This window comes from Leptonychotes weddellii, chromosome 12 (assembly GCF_054177405.1).
Source record: "Leptonychotes weddellii isolate Sample4059 chromosome 12, ASM5417740v2, whole genome shotgun sequence".
NCBI classification, from domain to species: domain Eukaryota; kingdom Metazoa; phylum Chordata; class Mammalia; order Carnivora; family Phocidae; genus Leptonychotes; species Leptonychotes weddellii.
The window spans coordinates 76,909,263-76,936,784 of record NC_138380.1 but is presented as its reverse complement, the minus strand read 5'-3'; the positions used below and the strand labels follow the sequence as shown (position 1 = coordinate 76,936,784).

General features: G+C 35.5%; 1 protein-coding gene across 7 annotated transcripts in view; it reads right to left on the bottom strand.

Annotated features, from left to right (window-relative positions):
* FAM185A (family with sequence similarity 185 member A) overlaps positions 1-27,522 on the bottom strand; it is a 64,788-nt gene that overhangs the window by 24,964 nt on the left and 12,302 nt on the right. For 6 of the 7 annotated variants that reach the window (XR_014139386.1, XM_081800653.1, XM_081800655.1 and 3 more), the window contains 2 exons: positions 22,962-23,100; positions 11,231-11,272 (listed from right to left, as the gene is read on the bottom strand). Coding sequence is in view for 6 of the 7 variants with exons in the window: in XM_081800653.1 (XP_081656779.1) it covers positions 11,231-11,272; positions 22,962-23,100 (181 nt within the window). In the remaining variant the exon portion in view is untranslated. Of the gene's footprint in view, positions 1-4,928; positions 7,980-11,230; positions 11,273-22,961; positions 23,101-27,522 lie in introns of those variants that run through there. The other variant, XM_081800656.1, reaches the window with a different exon arrangement.

Genomic DNA, 27,522 nt, shown 5'->3' with positions numbered 1-27,522 from the left:
TTCTTAATCTCAGGAAACAAACAGGGTTGCTGGAGTGGTGGGGGGTGGGAGGGATGGGGTGGCTGGGTGATGCACATTGGGGAGGGTATGTGCTATGGTGAGCGTTGTGAATTGTGTAAGACTGTTGAATCACAGACCTGTACCTGTGAAACAAATAATATATTATATTTAAAAAAAAAAGAAGACAGTAGGAAGGGAAACATGAAGGGGGGAAATTGGAGAGGGAGACGAACCATGAGAGACTATGGACTCTGAAAAACAAACTGAGGGTTCTAGAGGGGAGGGGGGTGGGGGGATGGGTTAGCCTGGTGATGGGTATTAAAGAGGGCACATACTGAATGGAGCACTGGGTGTTCCATGCAAACAGTGAATCATGGAATACTACATCAAAAACTAATGATGTAATGTATGGTGATTAACATAATAAAATAAAAAAAAATCAATTTTGGACAAGGATCTGGTTGGTCTCATAGAGACCACTGAGTTATCCTCGAAAATCATACATACAATAGAGAAAAAACTGATGTTAACTACTAGCTAATCACTACATACAATGAAAAACTGAGATATTTGTAATATACATTTAGCTAACAGCAGAGAATAACAACTACTTGAAAGGTTAGAATTCTAAACTTTCAGATAAAGGGAGAATTCTTTTAAATCAGTCAAACATGTTCAGAAAGTTCTTCTGAATTTTTACCATTTTACTTTGTTTCAACATGTAGATAGTAAGGAACAGCAACACAAAAGATATTTCTTCATTTCTGCAACTTAATTCCTACACTTCCAAAACTACACTAATTACAAGAACAAGGAACCAATTTCACAAACAGGACATAAAGCATTTGCAAATGCAGAACTGTAAGGTCATTTTAAGTAAAGTTTTCTAAGTATCCTGCCTAGGTATTCTGTATTAGGGAGGGAATATTAGGAGGCTGGGCTTACGAGGGACACACAAGGCAAGCCACCCCACCTTCTGCTCCAAACATGAAGATATTCTTTTTTTAAAGATAAAATTAGCAGTACATAGCTTCTGGCAGTGCCTTCCAGAAGAGGCAACATAGGGCAGAGAAAGTAAAGCTAGGTAAGCAACTCTATTAGTAATCCAATCCTACTGTTATCTATTACCAAGCTTTGCTTTCTACTGTTGTCTCATTTTATTTTATTTTTAAAGATTTATTTAATTATTTGAGAGAGAGAGAGAGAGAGCACACTCATGAGCTGTGGGAGAGGCAGAGGTTGAGAATCTTCAACCAGACTCCACACTGAGGGCAGATCCAACGGGGGCCTCTATTGCATGACCCATGAGATCATGACCTGAGCCAGAACCAAGAGTCAGGTGCCCAACTGACTGAGCTACCCAGGTGCCCCTGTTGACTCATTTTAAATGGATGATCTGGTAATTCCAGAAAAAAGACATTATTTTTTAAAATATGAGTCCAAGGAAAATCATGGTTTTGATATACACAATCAAATTTTTTATAGCACTCAGCTTCTGAGAGAGAGTGTTACGGAAATTAGGAAGAACAGGGTTTGGGGAGGTAGATTATAATGTGTATACAACATCCAAATGACTGATGAGATTACTTAAGAACCTGATCAATTATATTATCTAAACTCCTTTTACCTGAATTATAAATATTCTTCTTAATAAAAGAATCATGGGAAAAATTTTCTTGAAATCAGATAGAATAATACCTAAATCATCTCAAGTGATGATTCTAATATTCTAAACTTGATAATATTATATAACTTTTTCTCAACACCCTTCCAATATTTTGAAGCCTCTGCTATTCTAATAAATTTCCTCTCAAATTCCTACAAATCACTTTTTATTTCTTTATAACTAATTTGCTTTTGCTAATCTCAATTCCTCAAAATCCAAGTTACTCAGTAGACTTTAATTAGGTTATCATGGCAGAGTAGCCTTCAACTTTCTCCGGCAAACCTTTTATGAAAAACACAAGCCAAGCATTAAGAAACTTCAAATGAACATTATGCTTATCGCCTTTGGGATTAAGGCATCATATCCAAAATTTCACCAGACTCATGACAACAATGGTTTTTAGGCTCTATAGCAGGGATGGCAAACTACAGCCACCCTCCTATTTTTATTAATGAAGTTTTACTGAAACATAGACACATCCATTTGTTTGTGTACTGTCAATGACTGCTTTGTGTTAAAATGAGAGAGTTGCATAGTAGAGACAGACTGTGTGGCCCAGAGACAAAAATACTTAATATCTGGCTCTTTACAGACAAAGTCTGCAGACTCCTAGAGCAAAACATCTTGTTTTGAGGAAATAAGCTCTCCCCCGCTCTCCCCCCTCCAAAAAGTAAAATTTAATTCTGTTTAAGACAAAGAGATTTACCAATTTACTGAAATTAGTTCTTTTCCTAAGGCCTTAGTAGTATACAGATAGATATTAAATTCTTGCTTATAGAAATGAAAAAAGTTGTCTTAGGGCAGTTCTAACTTTTCACTGACCCTGACTGCTCACTATTTTCTAGGGGTAATGGAGATGCTTCCACCAGATTTATTAAAGTGAGAAATAGCACATTATCAAGTATATAACTAGGACTTTGCGGACTTGCTTAGATTATGTCGCCACATTTTTGTATGTTTAACCTCCTAAGCTGTATGTTCCTATTAAACAAAAAATTAGCAGTGTTTGTTTGCTTATAAAGGAGCACAAGTGGGCTCTTGAAAAATTGTATGATATCTCCTGCTCCGGGTGTCAGCAGAAATGGGATGTATTTCCACATATCAGTAACTTTTAGGTCCAGATATATTCAAAGTAAAAAACCTATAACAGGACCCAAACAACTTTGAATTCAATTTAAGTTTTGGATAATTTTTGCTGTGCTCTGCCCTCTCCTCTTTTCCCTCCTTACCTTTTCTGATTTAATACTCACTATAAGTGTACACATATGAAATAACAGTACAATGTTTTATTTTGTTTTTTTCGTTTAATAAAATGTCAAGGGGTGCCTAGGTGGCTCCGTCGGTCAAGTGTCTGTCTTTGGCTCAGGTCATGATCCCAGAACCCTGGGATTGAGCCCCGCGTTGGGCTCCCTGCTCAGCGGGGAGTCTGCTTCTCCCTCTCCCTCTGCTGCTGTCAAATAAATAAAATCTTTAAAAAAAAAAAGGAACAATATTATATATGTGTACTGGTTATTTCTCTTGTGAACTGCTTGTTCATGTTTGTCCATGTTGTCACTGAGTGTTCCTTTTATTTTCATTTGTCATAAACGCATACACACACACCCGTATGTGTGTGTATGGATATGTATCAGATAACTTTCTAGTTTGTTACTTGTCTTTTATCTGGATTTATATTTTATTTATACTTAAAAAAAAAATCAGCCAACTGAGAATTATGTACCCAGTGATAATATCCTTCAAAAAGAAGACAAAATAGGGCACTTGGGTGGCTCAGTTGGTTAAGCCTCTGACTCTTGACTTTGTGTTGTTTTTTTTTTTTTTAATTTTTATTTATTTATTTATTTGACAGAGAGACAGCAAGAGAGGGAACACAAGCAGGGGGAGCGGGAGAGGGAGAAGCAGGCTTCCCGCTGAGCAGGGAGCCCGACACCGGCTCGATCCCAGGACCCTGGGATCATGATTCCAGCTGAAGGCAGACGCTTAACCGACTGAGCCACCTGGGTGCCCCCTGACTCTTGACTTTGAATCAGGTCATGATCTCAGGGTTGTGAGATCAAGCTCTGCGTTGAGCTCCATGCTAGCCATGGAGCCTCTTAAGATTCTCTCTCTCCTTCTCCTTCAGCCCCTCCCTCTCTAAGAAAAACAAACAACAAGCAAACCCAAGAAGGCAAAAATAAAGACATTTTTAGATTAAAGAAAACTAAGAGAATTCGTTGTTAGCAGACCTAGACTATAACAAATGCTAAGGAAATGATACCAGTAGTAAACTCTTATCTTCAGGAAGAAATGAAGAATACTGGAAATGGTAAATATATCTAGGAAATAGAATACTAGGAAAAAAATTATTTTCCCTCTTAAATTCTTTAAGATACATGTGATAGGGACGCCTGGGTGGCTCAGTTGGTTAAGCATCTGCCTTCAACTCAGGTCATGATCTCAGGGTCCTGGAATAAAGTCCTGCATTGGGCGGGGGGGGGGGGCACGCCTGGGTGGCTCAGTCATTAAGTGTCTGCCTTTGGCTCAGGTCATGATCCCAGAGTCCTGGGATCAAGCCCCGCATTGGGCTCTCTGCTCAGAGGGAAGCCTGCTTCTCCCTTTACCACTCCCCTGCTTGTGTCCCCCTCTCACTGTGCCTCTCTCTGTCAAATAAATAAAATCTTAAGAAAAAAAAAAAAGTCCTGCATTGGGCTCCTTGCTCAACAGGGAGTCTGCTTCTTCCTCTGCCTGCTGCTCCCCCTGCTGTGCTGTCTCTCTGACAAATAGATAAATAAAATCTTTAAAAAAGATACATGATATTATATGTGATAATATAAAGCAAAAATCATATCAGTATATTAAAGGATTTATAATTTATGTTGGTGTTAAGACAACCTATACTACAAAGGACAGGAGTAGGTAAATGAATCTATTTGACATAATATGAAGTGGCATAATATTAATTCTAAATAGACTGTGAAAAGTTAAGTTTCTATACTGAAATCACTAGAAACTGCTAAAAAGTAATGCAAAAAGGTATAGCTAAAAAGTCAAAAGGAAAATTAAAATGAATTCTGAAATACACTGAATTAATGCAAAAAGAAGAAAAAAAAAAAATAGAAGAGACAAAATAAAATAAAGTGGTATATCCATATCCAACCATATCAATAATTATATTAAATGTTAATGGACTACACCCTCCAATTAAAAGACAAAGATTTTGCAAAATGAACTTTAAAAAGTAAGTGCCAACCATGTTGTTTACAAAAGATGCTTTTTAAACATATAGATTGAGAGTAAATGAATAGAAAAATATACCATGCTAACATTAAGCATAAGAAGGCAAGAGTGCTTTTATTATTACTAATATTAAGCATAAGAAGGGAAGAGTGTTTTTATCATTAGATGAAGTTAATTCAGGACAGAGAGTATTACTTGAGATAAAGCAGGGCATTTTATAATGACAAAAGGGTTAATTCATCAGGAAACCATAACAATCATGAATATGAATATCATAAATAACAGGGATTAAAAAGCTAAATGAAAGCTGACAGAATTCATTGAAAAATTTGACACTTCTCTCTCAGCAACTGATAGAACTAAACAACAAAAATAATTTATTATATTATATACTCATTTCAAAGGCATGTAATATGAAAATTTACAAGATAAAACCATATGCTGGGTGATAAAATAAATTGCAATGAATGTAAAAACAACAACAACAACCCTGAAATCACACAAAGTATTTTCTCTGACCAGAATGGAATTTAATTAGAAATCAATAAAATAAGAGATCTATAAAAATCTTAAATATATGAAAATTCAATAACAGACTTCTATGGATCAAAGAAGAAATGAAAAGTAAAATTAAAAATCCTCTAAAGGATGATTTTTAAAAATGCAACATTTCATAGAACTAGAACAAACAATCCTAAAATATGTATGGAACCACAAAAGACCCCTAGTAAAGCCAAACAGTCTTTAAAAAGAAAAGCAAAACTTCAGGTATCACAATTCTAGACTTTAAGTTATATTACAAATCTGTAGTAATCAAATAGTATGGTACTGGCACAAAAACAGACACATAGATCAATGGAACAGAATAGAAAGCCCAGAAATAAACCCACAATTATACGGCCAATTAATCTTCAACAAAACTAGAAAGAATATCCGATGGGAAAAATACAGTCTCTTCAGTAAATGGTGTTGAGAAAACAGGACAGCTACATGCAAAAGAATGAAATCGGACCACTTTCTTACACCAAACACAAAAACAAATTCCAAATGAATGAAAGACCTAAATGTAAGACCTGAAACCATGAAAATCCTAGAAGGGAGCACAGGCAATAATTTCTCTCATGTCAGCTGTAGCAACATTTTTGTAGATATGTCTCCTGAGGCAAGGGAAATAATAAAAAATTAAACTATTGGGACTACATCAAAATAAAAAGCTTCTGCACAGCAAAGGAAACAACCAATAAAACTAAATGGCAACCTACTGAATGGGAGAAGATATTTGCAAATGACTTACCCAATAAAGAGTTAGTATCCAAAATATATAGAGAACTTCTACAATTCAACACCAAAAACACAAATAATCCATTCTTCTGTCCATTAAAAATGGGCAGAAGACATGAACAGACACTTCTTCAAACAAGACATCCAGATGGCCACCGGACACATGAAAAGATGCTCAACATCATTATCAGGAAAATGCAAATCAAAAGCACAATGAGATAATCACCTCATACCTGTCAGAATGGCTAAAATAAAAAACACAAGAGACAACAAGTAATGGTGAGGATATAGAGAAAAAGGAACTCTCTTGCACTGTCAGTGGGAATGCAAACTGGTGCAGGCACTGTGGAAGACAGTGCAGAGGTTCCTCAAAAAATTAAAAATAGAGCTACTATATGATCCATCAATCACACTAGTCGGTATTTACCCAAAGAATATGAAAACACTAATTCTAAGGGATATATACACACTACACATCCCCGTGTTTAGTGCAGCATTATTTACAGTAGCTAAATTATGGAAGCAACCCAAATGTCCATCGACGGATGGATAAAGAAGATATGGTATACAATAGAATATTATCCAACCATAAAAAAGAATGAAATCTTACCATTTGCAACAACATGGCTGGAGCTAGAGAGTATTATGCTAAGTGAGATAAGTCAGTCAGAGAAAGACAAATAGCAGATGATTTCACTCATATGTGGAATTTAGACAAAAAAAAAAAAATGAAACAAAGAAAAAAGACATGTAAAAACAGACTCTTAACTATACAGAACAAACTGATGCTAACAAGAGGGGAGATAGGTGGAGGGATGGGTGAAATAGGTGAAGGTAATTAAGAGTACACTTGCCATGATGAGCACTTAGTAATATATGGAATTACTGAATCACTATATTGTACACATAAAACTTATTAAAGAAATCTTGCCACTTGCAACAAGGATGGATCTATGTTGGATCCATACATGGACCTATGTAAAGAAAAAAAAAAAAAAGAGACAAACCAAGAAATAGACTCTTCATTATAGAGAACAAACTGATGGTTACCAGAGGGGAGGTCTGTGGAGGTATGGGTGAAATAGGTCATGGAAATTAAGGAGGGCCCTTGTCATGATGAGTACTGGGTGATGTATGAAATTGTTAAATCACTATATTGTACAGGTGAAACTAATTTAACACTACATGTTAACTACACTGGAATTAGAATAAAAACTTAATTAAAAAACACTAATTAAAAGGTATATATGCACCCCTATGTTTACTGAAGCATTATTTACAATAGCCAAATTATAGAAGAAAAAAAATTGCAACATTTCAAAATGTGGGGAATACACTGCTTTTAACAGACTTGTAATTTAAATGCTAATATTAACAAAGAAAATCCCCCAAATAAAAAAAAAAAGTCTACAATCAATGACCTAATGTTTTACCTGAAGAAGCTAGAAAAAGAAGAGCAAGGAAACTCAAAGTAAATAAAAGAACATAATAAAGAGAAGAAATTAATCAATACATTAGAACAATAGAGATACTAAGTGAAAAGTTGGTTCTTTGAAACGATTAGCAAAATTATAAAGTCTAGCTGTATTAATCAAGAAAAAGAGAATACAAGTATCAATATCAGGAATGAAGAGGAAAGAAGTATCCCTATAGAGGGTGCCTGGGTGGCTCAGTCGTTAAGCGTCTGCCTTCGGCTCAGGTCATGGTCCCAGGGTCCTGGGATCGAGCCCCGCGTCGGGCTCCCTGCTCGGCGGGAGGCCTGCTTCTCCCTCTCCCACTCCCTCTGCTTGTGTTCCCTCTCTCGCTGTGTCTCTCTCTGTCAAATAAATAAATAAAACCTTAAAAAAAAAAAAAAGAAATCCCTATACAACCTATAGGCATAAAAAGGAGTATAAGGGAATACTTTGCACAACATTATGTGAACAAATTTGACAATTTGATAAAATAGACAAATTTCTTGAAAATACCACTTACCAAATGTAAAACCAGATAAAACAGAAAGTATTAATACAATAATAAAATATCTATTAACTTATATAGTCACTTGATTCTAGACAAAGATGCTGAAATAATACATTGGAGAATGAAAGATTTTTCAACAAATGGTGATGTAATAACTAGAACATCCATATGGGGAAAAAAATCTTGATTCCTAACTCACACTAAACACAAAAAATTAGAGATAGATCAAAGGTGAAAGCAAAAATTGTAAAGGTGCTAGAGGAAAACAAGAGAACAGCTTTATGATTGAAGGCAGAACAAAGATTTCTCAGGACACAGAAATCAATAACAATAAAAATAATCGGTAAATCAGACTTCATCAAGTTCCTGATAGAGAGTAGGTACTCAATAAACAGATGTTGACTAGTTACTGCTATACTCAAGATTGTCTTCAAACATTAACACAATGTTGAGAGCAGTAGAGACGTAATTTATATCTTTCTTCCAAAGTCTTAATAGAGATATTGAAAGAAATAAAGGAATATATGAAATGAATTATTTCCTTCACAATTAAGGTTAAAACATAGTGGCTTACTAGTTTTATATTATAGATAATAAACCGGAAGAGGAAAGAGAAGGATAGTTTATTGAATAACTATCATTCATTGGGCTGTACTTTAGACCGTTGACCCTTGAACAACACAGGTTTGAACTGTTGAGTCCACTCATAAGTGGATTTTTTTGCACAAATATACAGTACCATACTATACATCTATTTTCTCTTCCTTATGATTTTCTTAACATTTCTTTTCTCTTGCTTACTTTATTATAATAATACAGTATTTAATATATATAACATAGAAAATATGTGTTAATTGACAGCTTGTATTATTGGTTAAGGCCTCTGGTCAACAGTAGGCTATTAGTACAACGTTATTTAATATCTTCACAACCTTGTGTGTTTAAGTGGTATCCATTTTATGTGTAAAAATGCAAACTCAGAGAGGCTAATTTGATCAGAGTCACACAGCTCATAGGTGGTAGGACCAAAATTCACAATCAAATCTACTTCTAAAGTCCATGTTTTTCCATACTACAACAGATCAAAATATGGTAACCTAACAAATGTATACATTTTCTCTTATTTTAAGAGATTCTTCCAAAATAAAACCCCAAATTTATCAATCATGTTTATAAAATAAGAATTCAACCTTTATTTACCTTCACATATTTGTGGATTTTTAAGAACCTAAAACTACTGACACAATTTATGTTTTGCTAAAGAAAATTATAAAGGTCATTAACTACTTCTATAATTGTGGTCAATTATATTTCTTTCTTTTTTTTTTTAAGATTTATTTATTCATTTGAGAGAGAGCGAGCAAGAGAGAGAGAGCATGCACACATGTAAGTGAGGGGAGAGGCAGAGGGAAAGACTCTCCAAGCAGATTCCCTGCCAACCACGGAGCCCAACACAGGGCTCTATCCTACGACCCTAAGGATCACCACCCGAGCCAAAACCAAGAGTTGGACGTTCAATCGACTGAGCCACCCAGGCACCCTTATAATTTTCTTAACAGTGGACTCAGGTCATTTTCTTTGAGTGGACAGAGATTTATCTAAGAAAAAAAAAACATTTTGTCTGAAAATCCCTCTAGTACTTAATAGTGGGAAAAAGAAAAAGTTCATATAGAAAATTAAAAAGAATTCATACTGTTAATCATTCATACAGAATTTGAAACCATCTTCAAATATATACATTACTGCTATTACGATTCTTTTCCAGTATGGATAAATAACCATTTATTTCCAATTTTAGAGAGAATGGTTTTCCATTTATGTTCCCATATTTACATCCAAGAATAACACTAACATTATTGTATTATATCACATTACAAGTATTCCTCAAATTCGTATCTGCCTAAAGGGCCTTCTAGTTGGTAGTGAAATTCCCTGTGCCTCCCAATTTGCAACATTCTCCTCCTTTTCCTCCCTTGCCTTATTGCTACAAACTCTGCCCATGTCTAGCATTTTCTCTCCCCAGAGAGCTCAGCTTCTCACCACTGTACCTTTTTGTTCACACTAGAAATTTCCCTTACCATCCCTAGATGTGTCCTCTGATGAAATGGCCTGAACAGTCAACAGTAAGCTTGATTTCCCACCGGAAACAGGTAAATCCTTCTGTCATGTCTTAGTTAATATGATTTAAAACTATCACTTAAGAAGCCTTTATTTTCAACTTAATCTCTCACTGAACAAAAATGTTTCAATCTCTTGAAAATTTTTAAAAAGATATTACTTTAAGCCAGAAAATTCAGGAGTGATGGTGAAAAGGACTATTGAACATGTTCACTGTTTCAATCAGTACAAAGAAAGGAAAAATGTAAAACGTCAAAAGGACAAAGCCAGGAGGCCCTGGGCGTTCGTACTGGCAATAAGCCACAGCTTCCCCACAAAGATCTTAGTTTCCCATCTCCACCCCCAACCCTCTAAGGCCTAAAAACCACCGCCACTCTTAGGGTTTAGAGTGCGCCTCTGCCTAATAGGCAAGCAGGTGCTACTTGGGACAGAGAAAAACTCTATCTAAACTATTTGGAAATCTGAACTTTTTCTCCCACAGGCACAGCATCACATGTAGTGATGAGGTCTAAGGTACCATTAGCCACTATTAGTTCTGGCTTAGGATTAGAACAATAATAAAAATGACTATTATTTATTGAATCTTTACCATATGTCAGACACTGTGCTAAAGTACTTTATATATATGATCTCACTTCTTCCAATAACCCTATATGATAGGTACTTAACCACTATTTCTTTCAGATGTGGAAATTGAAGCACAGGGAAGTTATGTAATTAGCCCAAGTATAGAAAGTGATGAAATCAGAATTCAAACTTTATTGATACCAAATCTATAATTAGACATTTATAGGATGATGAGTCAATGAATTTCCAGAAATAATTTTATGTATTCATACATTGGGTCTACCTATATTTGACTTGCATATCAGAATCCTATAGGGTTCATCAGCTAAACTTCAGATTTTATTTACCCTAATAAAATATCACAAATATAGCTATTTTTTAAAGGATGCAAAATTTACCAACCAGCAGCTTAGTACATACCTACTGTGATATTACCCATCTTGCTTTGTAATGTTATATTACCTGTAAAAGAAAAAAAAAAAAAGACAATTTTATGTATTAGGGATAATTTAGAAAGAAACTGTTATATAGTATTCTAAAACATGGTTGGAGATCCATAATATTATTTAATAACATTGTTATTGTTGTTGGCAAATTTTCTCAGTATTACAAATCTAGTAAGAGATTTAGCTGCAACTCTGAAATAACTAGCTTTAGTCATCTATACAAACTCTCTTCCTCTATTCCACCTTAAGCTTCTCTAGCATAACTATAAAACAAACCACCATACTTTCTGTGAAACATGAAAGAAAAATGATACTTCTATAACCCATAAATGAAAAAGTTACTTAAATGTACTTACTTAAATGTATTTTCAACATAAACATCACTATATTTATCAGATCACTCAAAACCAACTTTTGAACCAACTAACACTAAAATAATCTATGGAAAAAAGTTATTACTGTTGTTTTTCAGGTCACTCTGCCATGTCTATTAAAGTAGTTTCTGTGCCAAGAGTTACAGAGTTTGGGGCAGGAATAATGAACACATTGAAGTATGACTAGCAAAGAAAAAGGCTTCAGAGGTTCCTGTCTTTTGATGAAAATATACTTTTCCAGGACAAGAATAGGATATTGCAACCATTCTCCCCAGCCCCCTTTCCTCTAATACCAAAATTAGTAGGATTTTTCTTCATATGTGTATTTGTTTGTAGAATTACTCCTAGACCCATACTACCTATGTTTACTGCATTGAAAATGTAAGCAATGTTGCCTCTTCTACCATCATTCCAAAACTACATTAAAAAGTAAAGGAATAGCTTTTATCTCAGAAATAATCTAGGGTAAGTGGACTCATTTACTTAATTTCTTGCATCCCTGTAAATACTGACATGTATAAGTACCTGAGCAAAAGCAAACAAAACACTTGATTCATTTGTTCAACAGTTAGATGTACTTTGATTGCAAAAATCCCTCTAAAAGTCTTATATTCCATCATACTTCATTTGAGGATATGAACAAGGGGTACATTTGTGTAGGAATAAAACTTGGTTTGTATGGAGAAATTAAGCTCCTAAAATTATTTTCAAGTCTCAGTAAGTTACAAGGTTGTAATGATTCTTTTAAATGTGTTATGTAAATATTATTTCACTGGTGTGCTCTAGACACTCTCTTCCAATTTTCAAATCCAGTAAATGCAGATTCACCATCACATGCAATTAGTGGCCAAAGATCACATAGCTTCTAAGATGGCTTTCAATGATCCCTGCCTCCTGGTATTCATGTCTTGTATAATTTCCTCCCATTATGTATAGACTGTACCTAATAATTTGCTTTTAACACAGAAAATAAGGCAAAAGTGATGGGATGTTGCTTCCAAAATTAGGTTAAAAAGATTCTGGTTTCTGTCTTGCTAGCCCTCTTCTGCTCTGAGGGAAGCCAGCTAGCCATGTTGTCAACTGCCCTATGAAAGAAGCCCACTAGGAAGGAACTAAAAAAGGCCTCTAGCCAACAGGATCTGACCTGAATTCTGCCAATAACCACAGGAATGAGCTAGGAAGCCGACTGTCCATTTGGTGGAACCTTCAAATGGACCCCACAGCCTCAGCTGACACTTTCTTAACAACCTCATAAGAGGTCTTGAGGCAGAGGAGCCAGTTAAGCCACACCAAGATTCCTGACCCATTCGAACTATAAGACAATAAATGTTTGTTGCTTTCAGCTGCTAAGTTTTGAGGGAATTTGTTACACAGGAAGAAGTAACTAGTATAGATGTTGAAAGATGAAAGTGGGGTACTGCCATAATAAATACCTAAAAATGTAGGAGTAGCTTTGGAACTTGGCAGTGGGTAGAGGTTAGAGAGATTTTGAGGAACATGTTACAGAAAGCTTAAATTGCCTTGAACAGACTGTTAGGAGAAAGCTGGACTTTGAGTATTCTTCCCACAAGGGCTCAAGAGGAAGTGAGGAAAATGTTTTTGGAAATTGGAGAAAGGAGGATTCTTGTTAAGTAGTTGTAGAAACTTAACAATGCCATTATCTTCAGTAATGTGGAAACTAGGAAATGTACCTTAACGAACATTTAAGTGATTTAACTAAGATTTCCAAGCAAAGTTAAAGTGTTGTGAGTGCTACCTATTTTTTTTTTTTGCCTCTTACTGTAAAATGCAAAAGAAGAGAGATAAACTAAAGAAAGGACTGTTAAACAAACAAACAAACAAAACCAAGACACACATAGTTTTGAAAATTCTCAGCTTCTCAAGATGGCAAAAGATGTTAAAGTCAGGACTAGCTTCCCAACAAAGTTTGAATCCAGGGCATTGGCAGTACATGGTCTAAAAATGAAGCTGAGGGGTGACTACAAAACCTCTTTTTCAGACCCCAGAAAGATCAAGAGTGGTACTTCACAGCACTAATCAATTATACCAAAAGTCCTTTAAAAAGATTAAAGGTGTGTTTCATAGATCCTCTCAAACAATAGACACTCTAGAAAGCTTGAGTACATTTTACCTCAATATCTCTGTAGAAGTCCACATTTTTTAAAGAGATTCTTAGATGTGGCTTTTATCTTATGGAATAAACCCCAACATGATTCAGAGGAGGCGGACAAAATTTTTGAGAGAATAACAACACCAAACACTGCTAAACTGAACTGAAAGGAACAGTTACAGTACAAAGTAAAGAGACCACTGGGCTTCCAAAATTCTACTGTCAGGAAGCAGACTGAGAAAACCACTCAGATGCAAACACATGATATATTTCATGAAAAAGGAAGAATGACTCAAAGGGAGGACAAAAACTCAGAGGGCAAAGCCTGAAACCCTAAAGAATTATTCCCAGGCCTTTTGATATAATCAAGGAAACTCCAATGTTTGCCCACCCAAATTTCAAAATCACTATGGACCGGTGACCCCTTTGTGCCTCATTTTCCCACTTTTGAACAGGAAAGTCTATAGCAATTATCCTATACCTGTCCCATCAGTGTATGTTGGGTGGATAGGTGGTATGCATGGGGGTGGGAGGGGGGCTAGATAACTTGTCTCTTCAGTTCACAGGTCTTCAAATTCAGAGAAATTGTTCTTGAGGAATTGTACTTAAGCAACTATACTTGAAGAGCCTCACATACACCTTGATCTGATTTTGATGAAGAGATTCTGGACTGTGATGTGGTGCATAATGGGATGAGACTTTTAGGACACTTGGAAGGAAGGGAGTGTATTCTGCATGTGGGAGGGACATGAATCATTTGGGGGAGGGGCCAGAAGACAGCCTGGCCATCCAAAGCCTTATAGGATATCTGGGGAAATACACACATGAAAAGTTAAAATTTAGTATTTATAAATAATTATAAGTGAAAGTCATAAGCAAACAATATGTATTAGTCGCCACGGCCATTCAGAAGAGACTAAAATGACCTGATATGAACAAGGAGAATAGTCATAGTAGAGATATCACCAGAGCTGAGATTTGAAATATGGATAAAATTTGAATATGTTGAGGGGGAAGGATTTTCTGGGAAAAAGAATTACATAAACAAAGGTAAAAAGGCAGAACTACACATGCTAGGTTTAAATCATACAAATCAGTTAAACTGAAGCAATTAGACAAGTCTATGAGGATGGGGATCATGGTTTCTTATTTAGCATTATATCCTAAAAGGGTAGTACAGTACCCAGTACATAGTCAACATTATTTTTTAAATGGTTTTTTTTTTTATTGATTTGAATGATTTTTAAATGTTCAAATTTAGTTTGGAAAAACAAGTGAAGAGCAACCTGTAGAAGAACCATGGGGTACTAGTCTACTGACTTTATCATCCTAAATTGAAAGAGTCAGTGAAGAATTTTAAGATGGATAACAATAAGAAAACCATGCTTCAGGAGCACCTGGGTGGCTCAGTGAGTTAAGCATCTGCCTTTGGCTCAGGTCATGATCCCGGGGTCCTGGGATCGAGTCCTGCATCGAGCTCCTTGCTCAGCAGGGAGCCTGCTTCTCCCTCTGCCTGCCACTCTCCCTGCTTGTGCTCTCTCCCTCTCTCTCTCTCTGACAAATAAATAAATAAAATCTTAAAAAAGAAAGAAAGAAAGAAAACCATGCTTTAGGGAGTTTAATCTAGTGTAAAACAGGACTTCCACTCAGAATTCTCTTTATTGCTTCTACCTCCTGAACATTTCAAAAATAAGATGAAGTAGACCACTGATTTTTATGATTTTTAACTATTAGTAAAGAACTATGACAGTTTTATAGTCAGTCATTTAGCTAGTGAGTCCAGTCACTCACTCAGCAAGGCAAAAGAGCTTTATTATCTTATATTATATTAGTCTCAATGAATTCTCTAAAAATTTGCTATTTTTTTAAATGAAAACATGGTCTTTCTCAAAAGCCATTCATTAGTGCTCATCATGAAAGTAAAGTGATCTCAAAGAAAGTTATGGTTCCTACAGCCATAAGATAGAAGTTTTAGATCTATTAAAGAATGAGGACTAGTTCATATTATAGTGGCACCTAGAGTCTCAGACTACATCTCTTTTGAATGTTAAGAATTCTATATAGTAAAAGCAGAGTGGAACAAGAAAAACTATGAAAATGAGGAATATTTATAAAGAATATTTCAAAATATTTTTGTCAATGCTAAACTTCTATTTTATTTTTTCAAAGATTTTATTTATTTATTTGACAGAGAGAGACACAGCGAGAGAGGGAACACAAGTGGGGGGAGTGGGAGAGGGAGAAGCAGGCTTCCCACTGAGCAGGGAGCCTGATGCGGGGCTCGATCCCAGGACCCTGGGATCATGACCTGAGCTGAAGGCAGACGCCTAACCGACTGAGCCACCCAGGCACCCCAGTGTTAAACTTTTATTTATTTATTTTTAAAGATTTTATTTATTTATTTGAGACAGAGAGAATGAGAGACAGAGAGCATGAGAGGGAGGAGGGTCAGAGGGAGAAGCAGACTCCCTGCCGAGCAGGGAGCCCGATGCGGGACTCGATCCTGGGACTCCAGGACCATGACCTGAGCCGAAGGCAGTCGCTTAACCAACTGAGCCACCCAGGTGCCCCCCAGTGCTAAACTTTTAAAGGAATATACAAAAAATATAGTTTCAACTGATATCAAAATATTTAGAAAACTCTACTCTAAACAGAAATATTCCAAAGTTGTTAGAATATACAAAATGGACCTCTTACTTTAAATACTTTGTGGAATAAGGCAGAATATTTAAAAGGACTCAACTCAACCAAATAGGCATTACTGGCACAGTTTTCTACATTTTGGTTCTACCTATTTCATCTCCAATCACTAAAAACAATAAGCAAATCAACTCTTTGAGAGGAGTGGATCTTCGTAAAAGCCTTCTCGGTAATAAAGCACATGCCATGTGGTCTGTAATAACTATGTGTGCTTACTCTACTCTCAAGTTATGCAACTTCTCCACAAACCCTAGTGTTTGAGAAAATATACTCCTTTTCTTAGCTAGTAATTCTTCATTCTAGTATGGTCAGAAGAAAAAATAAGCTATCAATTACAGATGAACATTAGTTTATTTTTCTTCACTAAAAGAAATCTGATTATGGTTTTAAAAGCACATATACTCTAACAATCCAAACAGAGCAATCAAATATCCTTAAAGGTTAAATTCTTTTTGTATTTGGGGGGGTGGCAGGGAGCAGGAAGGGAGGCACTTGCTATTTGTAAGCCATATGCTAAATGCTAATATAGAGATGAATAAAACATGATCCTTGCTCTTGAGGAGTTTATAATTAGGCAAAAATGTATGGGTCAATGGAAGGCCAGAGATGAGGAGAATATGCTTTAGCTGAGTATTGAAAAATTACTAAAAGTCAATGAGGTAAAGAAAGGTGGGAAAAGCATTTTAAGAAAACTATCAACAGAATGATCAGTATAGTCAAAGGCTCTGATCAAGGACTCCAAAGTATAAAACAGGTAAGGATATATATGGGAAAGTAAGAGATTATGTAATTCTGGAAGGGAAAGCATAGGGTCCAAAGAGGGAAATGGAAAGTTAGGTACATCATTCAGGCAATCGGAAAGGTTTGAATAAGAGAATGCCATGTTCAATGTGCGTTTCTCATAAACCACCACAGGCTACAGTAAGGAGGATGGATTTGAAGAAAGCAAGACTGGAAGTAAAGTTATTGTCAGAGTTGAAGCAAGAGATGACAAGAATCTGAAATAGAATAGTAGAAATTAGAAAGAAAAAGATGGGATAGATTGAAGAAATATTTAGGTGATAAAACCTACTTAAACTTGGTGATTAATTAGATGAGTGGGAGGTGAGAGAGAGAGGAATCTAGGATTACTTCGAGATTTCTAGCTTGGGGAGTTTGGTACATGGTAATATCAGAACTGCAAATGTAAATAAAGGAGGAGAAACACATTAGGGATGAGGTTTGAGGGAGGGGGGAAAAGTAAGAGAAAAGAAGTTGGAAATGTTGGGTTTGAAATGCCTGTTTGAAATGCCAATTAGCTACATCTATCAAGCAGATGGATGTGTAAGTCAGAAGTCAGAGCTAGAGATATAAATTTGAATTATCAGAATGTAATAGTAGTTAAGATTCAAAAGTATATAAGCTGCCCAAGAAAAAGAAAGAAGCAAAGGAACAATAAAACAGGATGAAATCCTGGAGAATACCCCAAGGGGTGGAAAAAAGGAGGAACTCATAGAAATTTGAGAAAGATCAATTATAAATATAAAACATGAAAAAGACTGCCAGTGCCCACTAATATTTGTGTGCTTTTTTCCTGCCTTAGAATACTGCTAAATTCTCAATCTCAGCCTCTTGCAATTTGATAGAGTCATTTAAAATATTCTGGCTAGGGACACCTGGGTGGCACAGTTGGTTGGGCAACCAACTCTTGGTTTCGGCTCAGGTGGTGATCTCAGGGTTGTGAGACTGACCCTGCCTCAGGCTCCGCGCTCAGGGGGGTGTCTGCTTGAGACTCTCTTTCCCTCTCCCTCTGCCCCTCGCCCCTCAACCCTGTGTGTACACACATGCTTTCTCTCTCTCTCGAATAAATAAATCTAAAATAAAATAAAATATTCTGGCTAAAAATATATGGCAGAATCAGCTTAGTTTCTGAAATTTTTCCCATCAACCTCTGATCTCTCTTCCTTTGGTGGAAGCTTGGAAGCCACACAATGAAAATGGCAGCATCACCTTTACAGAGAGAGCCAAGTCCATCTAAGGAGCTGAGTCCAAATACTGCATGTATCACATGTCTAAATCCTGAAAAAAAAATTTATGCTGTCTGTACCACAAAGCAAGCAGTAATTCCTTTCTAGTATTTATATAAAAAAGTTTGGAGTGTCCAGAGTCAACATTAACATAACATTATCATATGTCAAAATGATAATCAAAGCAAAACTTTACAACAGACTTAACAATAAATCCTAGAATTTAAACAAAGCATTTTCAAGAACTTCATGAAAAGTTCTATTTAATCCAATAAAAGCTTTTCTTTTGAAATTTTATATTATTTCTGACTTCCTAAATTCACATGGCAGATGTACAAATTCACCAGTGACTACATGTCATTTCTTAAAGCAAAATGGGAATTTATTTATGAAATTCTGATATCAAAGTTATCAACTGTGCTTGTATAGCTAATGGAACTTTTATTTCTGTGAGTTTCTAAATCCAAAGTAGTTAAGCACAGAGAAAATGAGAGAATACTCAGCAATTTATTTATCAACGTATATTCCCAAAGAACCTAGCATAAGACCCTAAGTTACATGGGGAATCTAAACATTTAAAGTGCACTTTTGGGCGCCTGGGTGGCTCAGTCGTTAAGCTTCTGCCTTTGGCTCAGGTCATGATCTCAGAGTCCTGGGATCGAGTCCCACATCGGGCTCCCTGCTCAGCGGGAAGCCTGCTTCTCCCTCTCCCACCCCTCCTGATTATATTCCCTCTCTCACTGTGTCTCTCTCTGTCAAATAAATAAAATCTTTAAAAAAAAAAAAAAAGCAATAAAGTGCACTTTTATTAATCATTTATTCCAAATAATAACATAAGTTAAATATAAAATGCTGAAACAATGGTCATGAGTATGCCTACATATTAAAAACTCATTAATTGTTTAAATTATATTATAAATAAAAACCAACCCCAGCAAACCATTTCAAGGAAGCTTCTGTTTCTCTCTAAAGAGTTAGGAGACTACATATATTTCTATTTTAAAAACATATTTAGTAGAATACATATACGTATATGTATATCTTACATATACATGTATAGAATTCTTTTAAAATATTCAAATAGAATATAATAAAATGTAATTCACATAGAATCTAATTTTTGATAATTTAGAAAAAAATCAAGAGAATAAACTGTTACAAAATTTTATACCTAAACACAAACTATCCAACTACCTATTCTATTAGATTGCCAGTGCCAGAACAGTAGAGAACATTTGTTGGATCATGAATAAACTAGTTTCTTTTACATTAGAAGGCACACATACTTAATAGGTATGATTCAACCAACGTTATTACCAGTCAATTAGCTTTACACATTTTCTTACCTAGAAAATATAGTTAACTATGCTTAAAAATTCCATTTGGAAAAACATTTATGATAGATTTTTTCCTTTCTACACATAGGGTCAATTTGGAAGGTCAGAAAAGACATACTACTGCTTTCATTATCCCTTTTACTGGGCATCCTCTAAGTACTTAGCATTATGTTGGGTATTGGTTTGCCATCAGGGTATATAAACAAAGAGAAAATATAAATAAGATATAAACTTCATGCTCTCTCTTCCTTTCATAGAAACCTTAGAAACCATACACTGAAGATAGCAGCAGCACTTTTATGGAATGTCTAAATATCTCCATGGAGCTAAGCTGAACCTGACCACTATACAGAACATCCACATTTTTGGCCAGATGTCGTAAGGCATAACAAGTATTACTGAAACTGGAGTTTACAATATAGAACATTGCTGAAGTAGTCCATCTGTGCTGTAGCACTGTCTGCCTAGAGAAAACATCTCTAGACCATGCCAGGAAGCCCTCAAAGCAATGATGGTATTTGGGTTCACCCTGGCCATTACACAGATTTGTTTGAACACATTAAACATCTCCTGGAAGGTCAAGAAATCTGGACCAAATCCTTGCTCTTCCACTAATTAGCTTGTAATTGAGAGCAAACAATTAGACATTTTTAAGTTTTGTTTTCTTCTTTTGTAAACAGCTAATTGTCCATTAAGTGAAAGGGGCTAGCCCACTGAGGCCCTCAATACATGTTTGCTTTCAACTTGCTTTCAAACCATCCATCTACCAATACCAAAACCCCCAAACTCATATACTTGGTAAATCTATCAAAAGACAGGTATTGCCATCATATTTGTGGTTTAAAAAAAAAAGGCTTTTTACAACATCTGTATGTTGGGTTAAAAAAAATCTACTTGAAAAAAAAATCAGCTTAAGCCTTGCTTAAGAAAAAGGAAGCCAAACTAAATAAATCCTGAACAGGCAGGTCTTAGAATGCATATATTTCCCAAATCTGTTTTCTATAAGTCAGATGTTTAGAGGTAGTGACATATTTCCCCGTAAAACAAGTTTTAAGATTCCCAAGCCAGCTTGTTTAAATATAGCCAAAATATAATTTATGTTAGATGACCATCACCATTTAGAACAAAGAATTCACTGCAATATATATACAAAGTTCCAGCTTGGGATGATCCCTGGAAGATACCTCTCCTTACTAAAATCCCTGTAGCTAGAACACAGGGACTTCCTTTCTTTCACCAGCCCTGACTCTGATCTTCTCACCTACTAGGCTGTAGGGCTAGAACATTACCTATTCTTCTGTACCCATCCCACCTCCAAACTCCAGTAGCATGTTCATATAATGATAAGGATGCCATCAGGACACCCTTAGGACAAGGATGGAAATAGGGGTGCATGGTAGAGGCAAGAAACTTAGGCTTGTCTGAAGGGTTATTAAAAAGTAGGCAGGCACTGGTGTGACTAAGAAATGAGGAGGGTTTCTTATGTACCTCTCTTTTACAAACTTACTACTACTGAAAAATTAAAGCAGAGTGTGGGCCAAAGACCAGATGGGGAAAGCAGGGTTGAACAGGGAAGCTTTTCAACAGTGGCAACTGGATCAAATTTTCCCTTCCCTTACTTCTTCTCATTGCTGTACCAGTATTACAAATAATGAAGACCATGAGTTCTTTAAGGAAAGGGATCAACTCCTGCCCAACTATGTATCCTTGGTGTCTGAAAATCTGGCACACAGTAGGTGGTCAATATAAGTGTTGAATGAATCAATAACTATAACTGCAGTGAGTTCTGTAATTCATCATCTAGAACTTCTCCATACCTCAGGGCTTATTTTCCTAGCTCATGGGAGTACTGCTGGCAGACAGCCCTCAGCTGTCAGCCCTCTTAGGGAATTGCCTCAGCTGAAAAGAGTCATCTTGGCCTAAGATCATACTCCTTTCTGGGGCATCTTGCATCTAATGATTGGGGATATAAAGGTCCAGCTTTCCTCACCTTGACTCGAGACAATTCAGAGGATGATCCCAGCTTCAGAACTCTCCGCTTGGGGTTACTGAGGCTGCATCACAGTCCAACTTCTCCAGTGGAAGTTGGGCCTCCTTCCTTTGCATGGCGTTGGTCCCAAGACACCTCCTTAGTAAATGTGCTGCACTCTAATTTCCATTTTAGAGTCTGCTTTCAAGAAACCCAACCTGAGACTACAGCCCAAAGAGGATCTAGGTCTGACCCAAATTTAAACCGCCCAAGGAAAGGTATCTGACTTCATATTAAAGGTCAGTAAATACAAAAGGCTTTACAAAGGCTAAAGAATGAATTCTTTTATCCCTAGCAATTTGTTTTCCATTTCAGCACTTTAAGTAATCAAAATCAAGAGACCTAGAGTTTTGTTAAGGATACTTCAAAAAGGTGCATCTGTTTACTATCATGTAAGCTATTAATGGAAAACTGTACCAAAGTCAATTCTTATCTAACTTAAAACAAAAGAAATTAAACATTAATGGATTTAGTGTAAATATGGTATAAAACACTGCAAAGAACAGTGCTATTCTTTTTTTTTTTTTTTTAAGATTTTATTTATTTATTTGAGAGAGAGAGAGAGCACAAGAGCAGGGAGCAGGAGAGGGAGAGCAGATTCCCCACTGAGCAGGGAGCCCAATGGAGGACTCGATCCCGGGACTCCAGGATCATGACCTGAGCCTCAGGCAGTCGCCCAACCAACTCAGCCACCCAGGAGCCCAAGAACAGTGCTATTCTTATCATAGGTGTTAATCAACATCTGACTTGGTAAGGAATTGCTTTTCTACTAAAAGCTACTCAATATATTAAGTACAGTACTTTTCACTGTCATTAACAGAAATGCAATGCTAAATAAAAGTCATTATTAAAATATGAAGAGTTACAAATTACCAGAACTATTCAAGGCCTAGCTGAGCAATAAATAAATAAATAAATAACAAAAGGAAATGCATTAAAAATCACAAATTACTATTACCTTCAAATATAACAGCATATTTAATTTCTCGCCAAAGTAAAATTAAATAGCTTATGAGTCACTTTATGTTTTTTTAAAAAGATGATTAGTCTGCCATTAATTATTTAGAGGGCAGATCCTTCTTCGACTACAGAGAAATTAGAAATTTATGTTATATGGAATGGAGATGTATTAGGCTTCTGTCATCTTACCATGAACACTTCCTAATGTAATATCTCCAGCAGCAGAAGACAGAAATGACAATTCTGTATAAAGATACTTGGCTTCCAGCAAACCATGTTCAGCAGATATATTAACAGTACTTCCTTGCAGTTTATCTATGGTCACAGTCTATTAAGAGAAAAACTCAAAATCAGTTCATTATATGTGCTATGGTGAGCGCTGTGAATTGTGTAAGACTGTTGAATCACAGACCTGTACCTCTGAAACACATAATACATTATATGTTAAAAAAAAAAAAAAAGAAGATAGCAGGAAGGGAAAAATGAAGGGGGGGAAATCGGAAGGGGAGACGAACCATGAGAGACTATGGACTCTGAGAAACAAACAGGGTTCTAGAGGGGATGGGGGTGGGGGGATGGGTTAGCCCGGTGATGGGTATTAAAGAGGGCACGTACTGAATGGAGCACTGGGTGTTATACGCAAACAATGAATCATGGAACACTACATCAAAAACTAATGATGTATGGTGATTAACATAATAAAAAAAAATCAGTTCATTATAAAACAAAGACTGGTAAAAAGCCAAACTGGTACCTACAGATTTAGTGGGCAACTACCTAAAAAGTTACTACCCAGTACACAATCACTTTACTGACTTTAATTCCCTGGCTCCCTGTGAGCAACAGTGTATTGTCTGTGGAATATGGAATAGACCCATTAAATTCCTTCGTTTATTTAGAGCTTCTTTAATTTCTTAATAATGTTTTATATTTTCTATATAGAATTCTTCAGCTTTTGTTACATTTATTCCTATTTGGTATTTTCTAAATGCTATTATAAAAGAACTCTTTTTTTTTAAACTTCATTTTATCTTAATTGGCTTTTGTATTTGCTCTTAAATCCAACAACTTCACTAAACTCACTAACTCTAATAATTTACCTGAATTTAAGGAAGCTTTTCTACATGCATAACTTGTATTGCCTGCAAGTGATAGTTTTATTATTTCCTTCCCAATCCTTATATTAATACTGTTTTTCCTGCTCTGTCCCGCCTAACTATCTGGCTCAGGCCTCCAATTCAACAGTGAACAAAAGCAATGAGATAGTAAGCAACCTAATCTTATTCCTGTTCTCAGAGGGAAAACTTACAGTATAACATCATCATTAAGATGTTTGCTATAGGGGCGCCTGGGTGGCTCAGTTGGTTAAGCGACTGCCTTCGGCTCAGGTCATGATCCTGGAGTCCCGGGATCGAGTCCCGCATCGGGCTCCCTGCTCGGCGGGGAGTCTGCTTCTCCCTCTGACCCTCCTCCCTCTCATGCTCTCTCTATCTCATTCTCTTTCTCAAATAAATAAATAAAATCTTTAAAAAAAAAAAAAAGATGTTTGCTATAGATATCCTTTAGATCCTTTGTATCATATCCCTTCTATTTCAAATTTGTTTTGTTGTTACAACTGAAATTACAAATAGGTTTTTAATTTTATCTGGGTTTGTTTTTTTTTTGGACTATCAGATTTTCTCCTGTCATCCGTTAATATAGTGAATGCACTATTATTTCTACAATTTTTCCACATTAAATCTAATAATAAAATAGGTTTCTATTGAACAAAATGAAAAGAATTTTGTATTTATTCCTAAGCTTCCCTATCAAAATTTAGCATGAATTTGTTTCAAATATTGAGCACAATGTAAAATGAAGATATCTACTTAAGGATTCCAAATCATCTCTAACAAATTTTAAGCGTGTTTTATAAGCATCAAGTGAGTGTTTATATAAAATTGTTGACAAAAACTGAATCACCAGGAAGGCATGTTACAGTTTTGCCCAGGATAAAGAAAGATCATTGCCCAGGTTTAAAGAAAGATCATTGTTTTTCAACACATCATCAGCACACCACCAGTGTCATTCATTCCTAATATGTACTTCAAAAAATGTTAAAAATTCAAAATACTATTTAATAAGAACTGAGTTTCAAGAATACTAAAATTTAGAAGTACAAAAAAAGAGAAAGAAAAGCACGCACAGGTCCCACTGGGGAGCAAATCAGAATGACTTCACCCTCCAGATTTGAAGTATGTAACTTTTTTAACTTTTATTAAGCACATAATATACACCTAGTTGCTTCTTATCTAGTTTCGTTTAAGCTGATTATGGATTCATAGGAATTTTTACTTTAAATTTAGTTTCAATAAATCAGTCAAAAAAAGATATTTTACCTACATTCATTCAGATTTGTGAGAATACAAATGTTTTGCATTCCTCGGTGTTATAGTACAGATGTAAAATTCCTGAAAAACTTTGTCCTTTACCTACAAAGTTTCTTCATGAAAAGTTGCTTTATGCATGGTTTCACCAAGCACTTCCATTAAGCAGACAACAACTCTAGGTTTTTACAGATAACGAGGCTGGTTTAGGGGATAAAAAAAGATACATATTGAAAAAATATTTGAAAGTTGATTAAATTGGCAAAGGGGCACTTTTGATTAGATTCTCCCCAAAACCAAATAAAGCCTTTAAGAGACTTTGTATGAGTATCTGGAAACGGTTAAGGATTTACTTTTTTTCATTAAATACTAAATATTTTACCTTGTAGAAAACTAGAAAAATATCCTCCCCCGCTGCACCAAAGCAAATAAAAGCAAGTTTTCGTACACCTTCCCCACTACAATAATATAGTTATTTTAGCCAATCATTCCATAAAATTAATTTCAAAGAAATTCAAAATTCACTGAGTACCACATATAATGCACTATATCAGATACTAACTAGAAAAATTAAAGCTAGGACACCATAGTTTATAGCAAAATGCTGAGGCTCTTGCTTATAGTTATTAATGCTAATGGAGCAAATAGTCATAAACAGACTCTTTGGATTAAACTGTATAGCTTGCTTATTAACAGAAGTAGCTATTAAAGAAAGATCAAAAAGTAGATCCAAAAATTAATACGTTCTTGATAGAGATATTACTATAAATTAATTTTCCTTTCTACACAAGAAGGAAAATTTTTCATAAGGTTAGTTATTATAAATCAACATTATATCTAATGAAAATCACACTTTAAGGAAGCACTGTGGCTTTGTAGCCCAAACTAAGAGAGGTCAACTGACAACTATGTCACCAGTTCATCCAAACATCAAAGGAAATGGATTTCTATCTTCTCTGTACCAAACTTAGGATACTAAAATTAATGATACTATTTAAAACAGCCACTCCATTTAAAATGACATATTAAAAATGCTGTTAAATGTTTACAGTACTCATTTGTTTCTCACAATCTTGCTGAGTAGGAAAAAGAAACAATATCAACTTTATTTTATGAATAATGGAACGAATCTCAGTAAAGTTAACTGGCAGATCTAGGACTAGTCATCTTTCCTGTGTTTCATTTACCTTTATCATCATCATTATAGTAAACACTGTATTAGAGTTAACTATGTGCCAGACATTGTTTTAAGTACTTAATCTGTATTAAGTGATTTAATCCTCATAACCCTCTGAGTTAAGTCCATTACTATTATTCCATTTCCCAGAAAACCAAGGCACACAGAGGTTAAGTAACTTGTCTGAAGTTAAAAAGCTTAAGTGAGGGGTGCCTGGGTGGCTCATTTGGTTAAGCATCTGCCTTTGCCTTTGGCTAAGATCATGATCCCAGGACCCTGGGATGGAGCCCAGCTTCGGGCTCCCTGCTCAGTGGGGAGCCTGCTTCACCTTCTCCCTGCTTGTGTGCTCTCTCTCTCTCAAAGAAATAATAAATAAAATCTTAAAAAAAATTAAAAAATTAAAATAATAAATGAATGAATGAATGAGTGAATAAATAAATAAAAAGCTTAAGTGGCTGAGCCCGATTTGAACCCAGGTAGTCTGCTTCTCAGTTCTGTGCTCTTTACCAATTCATTACACTACCTCTCAAGTATCCATAGCACACCTCTGTGAAAGCTATATATTAAGAGTTAACATATCATAAGCATTTACTTTATATAAAACCCCACAAGCTTAGAAATAAATTTTAAATATTAACACTACATATAATATAAATAGAAATAAATATCCAGATTAATTCTTTAATAAAACACAAAACTCAATCAGGAAAGAAACAAAATAGTATAATAGAAAGCAGGAATAAATGAATATTCAATAAACCATGTAAGTTGGAACAAATAAATAACTTAATGAGTGGAAAAGGTGGCCAAAATGTTCAAAATAGCAAATAATGAAGAGATGATTTAAATTTTCCTTTGAAATGTTTATTTGAATGTCAATATGTAATATTCTGGTAACTTAGATCATTTCAATTAACATAAGCCATCATTTAAAGGACAGTTTGAAGGAGCTGCAAAGTTGTCCAATTTCCCTTTTGCACTTCTAAGCCCACAGCAATCCAAGGGGTGAAACTAAATGCCATCTTAAAAGAGCTGCCAGTTAGGCCATGCAGTATCTTTCAATACTTTCCTAGTCTAATGTAAAGGATGAATTTAAATGTTGGGGCTTAAAAGTATCCCACAGGTTCTAAGACAAAGGTGATGGAAAATAAAAGTGACAATAGTAGAAACAATTACTGTTATAATCTACCTTGTTTAATTATGCCAA